At 38.8% G+C, this 8,370-nt stretch overlaps 1 protein-coding gene across 3 annotated transcripts; it reads right to left on the reverse strand.

The window, feature by feature from the left end:
• Window positions 1–1,237: 1,237 nt before the first annotated feature.
• LOC105056617 (transcription termination factor MTEF1, chloroplastic) lies at window positions 1,238–7,869 on the reverse strand. Of its 3 annotated transcripts, none has more exons than XM_019854403.3 (2): window positions 6,804–7,869; window positions 1,238–1,571 (listed from the first exon to the last, which is right to left on the reverse strand). In XM_019854403.3, the coding sequence occupies exon 1, from the start codon at window positions 7,739–7,741 to the stop codon at window positions 6,815–6,817; it is 927 nt and encodes a 308-aa protein (XP_019709962.1). In that variant the 5' UTR covers window positions 7,742–7,869; the 3' UTR covers window positions 1,238–1,571; window positions 6,804–6,814. The 3 variants fall into 3 exon arrangements, with proteins under 3 accessions (XP_019709962.1, XP_010937177.1, XP_073104058.1); XM_010938875.4 differs by having other exon boundaries at window positions 1,238–1,552; window positions 6,804–7,867; XM_073247957.1 differs by lacking the exon at window positions 1,238–1,571 and adding an exon at window positions 5,780–6,118.
• Between the last annotated feature and the right edge of the window lie 501 nt (window positions 7,870–8,370).

Below are 8,370 nucleotides of genomic sequence, written 5' to 3' on the forward strand. Positions count from 1 at the left end.
ATCTATTTAGCAAGCATAATTGAGTCTTATGACCACGACTTTTAACTGCCACATGAGCGGACAGGACTCTTGCTGAAAGAGAGTCAATCAACAGCTCTTACCACTTCACACATCTAAAATCAATACAAAATATAATACCTACAAAAAAGTTAATATGAACACCTTGAATTACTTAAAACCCAGTATCCATGACATTACCACTTGTTTTCAGTATATATTTTTCAGAACCATTCCCATTGTATAAGAACTCTACTGCTCTGTAACCCATGCCAGGTGTATCCTTAATCAAAACCATGACCCTAACCAAGATCATCACTATGAGGAGACGAATGACAGTAGCTATTGTTGTCACGCAGTATATGTACTTGAAATGTCTTAATCACTGGTTTAGGAGTGTACCTTCATACAGCTACAATGCTGTAGAAAACAGAGTTAAGGGTGAGCTGGCCTGTTAACTTGTTTTGCTTTTTCTGGCTCTCTTTGTAAGACAGCGCCCCTATTCCAACCAGCAACAGATTGTCCTCGACTGCAGATTCTTCCTCTCTCCAAATCTTTGCCCAGAAGACAGGTAAGGAGCAAAACAAATGAATCGTTTAAAGAGAACAGGAACTGGGCATGGCATTTCCATGGTCTGTCCTCTTGAAGCCTAACAAAAGGATGCAAGAATAAAAAAGGATGTTTTCAGTCTGAGGTACTGCTTTACTGCTATCTGCACCATTCTCCTTTCAATGAATTCAGCTGATATTAACCATTGATTGGCAGCAAGCAGGCAGTGAATAGTTGGATATGCACAAGAACAGTCATGGGGCATAGATAAACAGTGATATCAAACTCAAAACCATTTACGGCTCATATCACCTACTGGGATCCTTCGAGGCTCTTCGAGCGTCTGTCGATGAGAAATCGAGCGTGAGCATCGGCATTGGACCACTAATCCTAACTTTCAACATATGCTGATAATCTTTAAAATCTAATGTCATTATTTTGCTCTAAGAAAACCTATTTCAAGTAATCAGATAAACCTCAAATTATCGGCCCCATCAAGGTTGAGGGAATGGTTAGGTCTTTCGAGAGACCTAAGCAGTATCAAAGTCTAAATAAGTATTTCCACTACTGCTGCTTCTAATATGAGAAGACTCTTTTTAATGGACACGATGTTCATTGTCAGGAGCTGTATTTCATTCGGAACTAGGAACCAGAAACGAATACCCACCAATATGATCTATGGTCTGCAGAATAAATGAAGCTTAATATCGAACTGTTATGTAACTATGTAGAAATTCAAATGCACAGACAGTTAAGGGTGTTATCCAACAGTTATTTAAGTCAGGAATGCCTGCTCGAATGAGGAATCAAGGTTCTCAAATAAATTTACACAAAGAGGGTGCTTTTTGATGCAGGTTCAGGAGCAAAATTCCAAAGGAACCTCTCTTTTTCTCCTCGGGATGTAGCACTACAGGTGCAAGATTCTGGGTACTGAGGCTGGTGTTCATGCATATAGCCCAGCTAGAGCTCACCAGTGAAGGCTGCAAGTATGTTATATCTGAAATATCTGCAAACCAAATATGAGGCTATAAAGCTGTTAGAAGTGGTTCTGAAAGGATATTGACATGAACATGTGTGGCCCATATTTGTGAAATAAGTCTTTTGACTGTTAAAATTGGTCTACCTACTCCATTACTTTTATTAACCTATCACTGTGAAGCAGATTGCTCTGCATGCAGCAACATAAAGAGAGCAATTGGGGAAGCCCAAGGGGAACTTCAAAAGCTAGTCAGTATTGAAAATTGCACTATTTTACCAGAAATTAATTGTTTAGAGCCATTTTACCATATGTAACTTGGATCATCCAATAAAACGTCAACACATGATTCATTGTTGAAAAAGGTTCACTGTTATCCAAACTTGGTTGAAAACTTTGAATGAAAAAAATTCACTGTTAACCATGGTTAGCTAGCTTTTACTGTTTTCGATGGAAAAAAGTTTAATTTTTTTGGCTGATATGTTGACCTTTTATAGGTACAACTGGTAGAACAGTTCCAACCAATAATTTCTCTTGTTTTACATAATCTATGGATTTAGAAAACTCTCCTCAGTCTTGGTTATAGGGGGAAAAAGATTAAAATACAAGCATACAACTGCGACAGTTGAGGTTTCCCAACTGTGACTGCTGGTGACCATTACAACCCTATAAATACTTTCCAGTCCACATAATATCTTCCCTTCTATATAATACCAGACAGAAAATCTGAGGGTGCTTTTTACTCAACTATGTGGCTCATTAATCAATATGTAGATATTCATCTGAAAAATGGTAATACGATGCCTAATCATCTACAAATGAAATTCATGCAGACAAATTACTGAAGTGATTGGAGTTAATAAGCCTCTTCAATTAATGATTAAAACAATTGGAGGACCTAAGCATGTAGTGGCAGGCAGTTGTCTGATATCTAAATACATATCTTTAGGAAATCAAATAAATTATGTCTTCCATGGTATAAATGTAGGTCACCAAGACTATCTATACAAGCATTAGCCTAAGCTAAATATTATCCTCCCAATGCTCATAATGTAACATAGAAGCAAGAAGATACATTAGATACCTCATTGCAGGCTCTATGACCTGAATGAACAAAAGAGTTTGCAGAGGTGCTCTCAAAAGAATGCCTCCAAAAACAAGCATTTCATGCAAAGGGGTGGAGTTGTATTCTATAATATTAGAATCCACGCAGACATAGGCAGGATTGCGACCTACTTCAGGTGTAACCTTTCCACGAGAATGAAGCACTATGTAAGTTGAGTTTGCAGGAAAGACATTTGATGTGTCTTGGAGATCCCAAGAGAGCAAGAGCAAAAGATCTTTCCAATTTGAATATTCAGAGCATTAAAGATGCAAGGATAGCAGTAAAATCACCAATTTAATGAGAAATCAAAGGTCAGATAGAAGCCCCTCTTTCACTGCAATTCAGTATAGGCATATCTCAGAACTACATGCCACTGTCAATAATTCGTGAGATAAAATACAAAATTCGGATGGGAGATTAGGCCCACCTACAGGCATGGTAAAGGAAAATATGCACCATGCATAAAGTTCCCAAACACTTGAAACTACATAGAGCTACGGCTTCTAGACTCTCCTCCACAAGGCTATGTAGCTCTCGAACCGGCTTCAGAGAAATGTCAAATCAGAGATGAAGTAGGTGGGTAGAAAGATTTCAAAATTGACCATTGTGCAGGAAACAATCATGAATTTTTTATTATCATTATTTATGTGCAAAAATTAGGCTTGCTTCCAGTATAATTGTTGAAATTGACTCGCAATAGCGCACTAGCACAGTCCAACTATGATATGATTTATGTTACAATGGAATATTTAAACTTGTCAAGTGAAGGCAGTAAAATAGCATGAAGCACTTTTTCATAATATCATCTAAAAAACAAGGGAGGCTTGATCTGCAAAGATGCAAAAAATGGGATCTTTGTATGCAATTGATCTATAGTAAGAGATTTATGTGTGAAAAACCCATTATTTAATAAAGATGCTACTAGAAAACAACACTAACAACGTAATAAGAACACATGCCTCACATAATGCACACCAATAGTCTTGATCAGGGATTCAGAATGATAAAAACATAATTGACAATAACCTAAAGTGATGCATGCACTCTAATGCTCCCATCCATAAGATTATTAAGATTCTCTTTCAATTGTTGCATGGAAGAAATAAAGGAATTCATTCCATTCTCGAGTTTTTTGCACTTAATACACAAAAATCATACATAATAAATGGAAATCACATCGCTTTTTTCTCACAAATCCCAAAGTTAAACAAATTAACATGAAAGAAATAACTCAAGTGAAAGATTCTCATGTGACTCTCTTAAATTAAATCTACAGGTTTACAGATTCAAACAGCATCTTAATTAATGTTCTGAGCTTTTAGCTTGGTACAGAAAATTCTAAAAGTTGTTTTCCCTACAGTTGGAACATGTTCACGATCAATCTCTCCTTCCTACCTTCTTTCTCCTTATATTCTCTACTCAATTATTTTGAGTCAATTCACACTACTAGGTGCCAAAGCAACTTTGAAAAGCCAGTTCATGGCCTTAGACAGTAATACCTTCTTATTATATAATTCAAGGGAAGGTATGGAAATTATTTTGTAGAACATTGGAAAGAACAAAAGTGTTCGCTGAATAAAAGGATAAGATATTCTATTATGCCATGATCCCTTGTCCAAGCAACAATAAATGTTATTTTCATAAAAAATATTTCTATGAATTTGCAAAGCATGACTGAAGGAGCAAAGCATGGTCTGCCCAATTAACCAGAACCGCCGAGTTCAGGGAGTACCAACTAGAACTGGTGCAAAAACAGGTCAGTTTGGCTTCTTGGTTCAGGAAACAATGCAGCCTAAACTGCTCTAATCAAGTGGAACTAAGCGATCCCATGACCAAAAGGAGAGAAGGCCACAAGATGCCATGCTCCTCTCTTTTCTTAAAAAATTGTGAAGGGAAGGATGAGTTATGTGAAGAAAAACTTGCATACTACACCACAATATGAAGTTCACGATAAAAACTTAAAATCCTTGCCTCAATTAAAAGGCATTAAAAGGAAGATGGTCTTGCTTATAAGAGATCTGTAGGCAATGATAAGGACCAAGTTATGTAGATCCAATATAGATACCCATGAAAAAGGCTCTCACCAAACCGGTACGTATCTACGTCAATATGGTTCAGCTAGGTACTGTACCGCTATCTAACCATTATGGTCCTACCAAAGCCCTTGCAATAGAAAATTTAAAAAAATAAAATATACGATAGCATTATAAAAATGCCAAGCCCTAATAGGAAAAATGAAGAAGAAGATATCTAGCATAGCAACTATTAATTGTGAAAATTTGCTCTATAAGTTTAAAAAACAAAAAAAAAAAAAAAAAAAAAGCATGGCAAGAGCTAGTTATACTGAATAGATGATAAAGCAATGATATGGTGTGCATGATATGGACTTGTTGTATTCAAACTTGAGATAATGGAAGCTCCCGAACTGTTTTTTCTTTTCAATTCTTCTACCAAACACCATGGCATCTCCTTAGGAGTGACCCCATGAGCATGTCCAACTTCAACAAAAGAAATCCTTTAAGTTTATACGCATCACCATAAAATTCCTTAAAGGAGAAAAAGTTGAAGAACTGAAGAACATTAAAGCCGATGGTAAAAAGTGGAATTATAGTAGTCTCTAAGCACCATGTTAGCACATGCACTCACATGAATACACATCAAAAAAAAAAAAGCAACATTATAGTATCTAACTTTGGTAGAACATGCATGTACTCTAAGGCAAGATCATTGCTAAGCATTGCTAGAAGTATCAAATCAGGGATCCAATGAATGGCAACAACGAGTTTCTCTTCCTAATTCAACAAGAAAGGGATTAATATAATGAACAGTCATTTCAAAGAAAATATATGCTAGGATCTGAGACATCAACCCTCCTATCACTATATGGTTACTAGCTTTCTCGGATCGCATATTATTGAAGAAGTTCAACCTGATTATTCAGAGGAAATGGTAAAAACTGACATGGATAATCTTTCATTATTAGAATGTCCTCTTGTTGGACTTATTCCTCTTGCAGTCAACTTTTAACCAAAAGACAACTATGAGGGCATTGGTGCAAATGGAATGTGCAAATGAAAGTGCAAGGTTACCTTCAAAAAACCTGCAACAACATAAGTTAAGAATATTTGTGGTCCACCATAGACAAAATGAAGTTCAGAGGCAATAAATTAGGTATCCAATTTTCAGTTATAGGCACAGAATCTGTACTCGTCCTTCTATTTGCGGCTGCCATGAAGATTTTAGTAGATTTCTTTGAGATCTTAGCTGCCTGATCAAATTAGGGGATTCAAGATGGCTAGGGAGATGCATTTTAACCCATCTTCATATTTTCAGTAACATCCTTCTGTTATCTGGCAATGCACTTAAAGGGTCCAAAAGTAAACAAGCTTACCATATGGATGCAATTACCAGCAAACATCTTACCAAGCACCCATAATTTTCTTGGAGAAACATGGTTGTGTTATTCAGATCTGCTTAAGTGGAGCCTTGTTCTGTGAAAAGCAAATGATGCAAATCATCACAAAACAAAGCACAAGGGAGCTAAACTGAATGGAGGGTTGCAAGACCATGCTACATATGGATCCCAATGCCTACATCAATAGACTACCCTTTCAACAGAAGCACTCAACGCACTTAATTACCAAAGCCAAAGCAGAATAAAGGTCTAGAATCAATAAACATAAAGAAAACAAGCAGCATCTTCCCCATAAAGCTTAAATATAAAAGTTTATTACTTGAACCATCAAAATCGCTCTCTAAATTCATTGGAATCACCTCTTATGTGATTCTTACCATTGTTAGGAAAAAAAACTACTGCCATTGAGTATTGAACTAGTTAAGGAAGCCTCATAATACCTTAAACCTTTAAACAATGTAAAATTTGGCACTTATATTTAATGCTCAGTCTTCCTTCTCTCTTTCTTCTTACTCTGTTTCTATTCCTCTTCAAGATTGGTAAATTTCGATATACACAAATTGAAAAGCTGAGAGAATAAATTCCAAAGGATCACTGCAGAGCAGAATCATATGCATTTGATAAAACATTCTCGACACATGCTCTTATTTCTCTACCGATACTTATATTATTGCAAGGCAAAAAATCATTCTTAATTACAATAAGAAGGATGGACAATTATTCTTACACATTATATATATTTAAAAATCCCATAAACTCACATCAATATGAGCTACAACTTCTCGCCAACAGGGTTCAGCCGCATCTCCACCAACCGTTGCCTGAACTCTCCATCACTGACCTTCAGCATCTCAGACAGCGGCATCGAGAACCCATTCTCCACCAACATCTGATGCCGGGGCTTAATCTTCCCCTCCAGGCTAAATGAGAAGTACTGCGGGAATTCCTTCAGCTCCGAAATCTCTCTCCCCATCTCCCTCACCAAAAATGCCACCTTTGGCCGGAAGTTGTTCTCGATGCTAAACGTCAATAGTCCCGGCGACCTCAAGACCATCTTTTTCGTCTCCCAGGAGGAGAATCCCAGGCTCTGGAGGTAGTCCAGCTTAGGGATGAGGGTGCCCTCGACGCTGGACACTAGGAGAACGGTGGTCTGGCAGCTGATTCGATGCTGCCCGACGAAGCCGAGCCGCCGGAGGAAGTAAAGGGCGGGCTGGAGCTGGCCTGGGACGCTGGAGACGAGGAGGCGGGGGCAGCGGACGACGGCCTTGCGGATGTCGGCGGAAGGGATGTCGGTGGGGCCGAGGAGGAAGTCGAAGACGGGGCGGAGGTCAGCGGACGGGTCGCAGGTGAGGAGATGGGGGTACATGGAGAAGATGCGGCCGGAGTCGGCAGGTCGGAGGCCAAAGGAGGCGAGGAAGTCGGCGATGGAGCAGAGGGAAGAGAGGGGGGCGGCGCGGAGGGCGGGGTTGAGGGAGAGGGCCTTGGAGGAGTCGACGCCGAGGTCGTGCTCGAGGTAGAGGAGCTTCTCGCGGAAGCGGAGGCCCGCGTCGCCGCCCGCGACAGCCAAGGTGGAGGAGGAGAGAACGGTCGGGGAGAGGGGCCGGAGAGGAGTGCATGCGGTCCTAGGTTTAGGGTTAGGGTTTTTGGGGGGTTTAGCGGAGGGAGGAGGGATAAGGGACGGCTGGAGACGAAGCGCCATGGTTCATTAAACTGATAAAATTCGCTGTGTCGTTCCTCCAACCGACCCAACTCCCCTGCTTTCTTTACATATGGTGTCCTCCTTATCACCTTGTCTTCGTCTTCCAGCTTTTTATCTTGCATGATATATATCCCAGGTGTAATGATAATTACGGGTTATAATTCTGGCTCTTTTATTCTCAGAGATCATGCAGAAGCATGTCATTTGGCTAAGGACTGGCAAGCCTGTCTTTGTACAAAATTCTGTGTTCCTCTGGTAAACTGATGTGCCGAGCAGGATGCTTAAAATTTTTCCCAAAGTGACGAGAACTTATTGGTTAGAATTGTTGTACCATATGGATTTTAAACCATACAAGAAAACATCGCCACATCATTTAGTAAAATTAAAATAAATCTAATAACAATTGGATTGAAAATAGATAATCATGATTAATAATGTATTTTATTTTTATTTATACTTTTCAATCAGACAGAAAATTTTGAATCATCAAATGATACGACGGTATTTTATTAGATGATTCGAAATTCATATGGTAGAATAGTTCTAACTAATAATTTCTCTAAAGTGTTAGTTTGTTGATAACAACCTTTTATGTCTCGAGTGCTTATTGATTCGATCAGATTCATCAC

This window comes from Elaeis guineensis, chromosome 13 (genome assembly GCF_000442705.2).
Source record: "Elaeis guineensis isolate ETL-2024a chromosome 13, EG11, whole genome shotgun sequence".
In the NCBI taxonomy this organism is placed as follows: Eukaryota; Viridiplantae; Streptophyta; class Magnoliopsida; order Arecales; family Arecaceae; genus Elaeis; species Elaeis guineensis.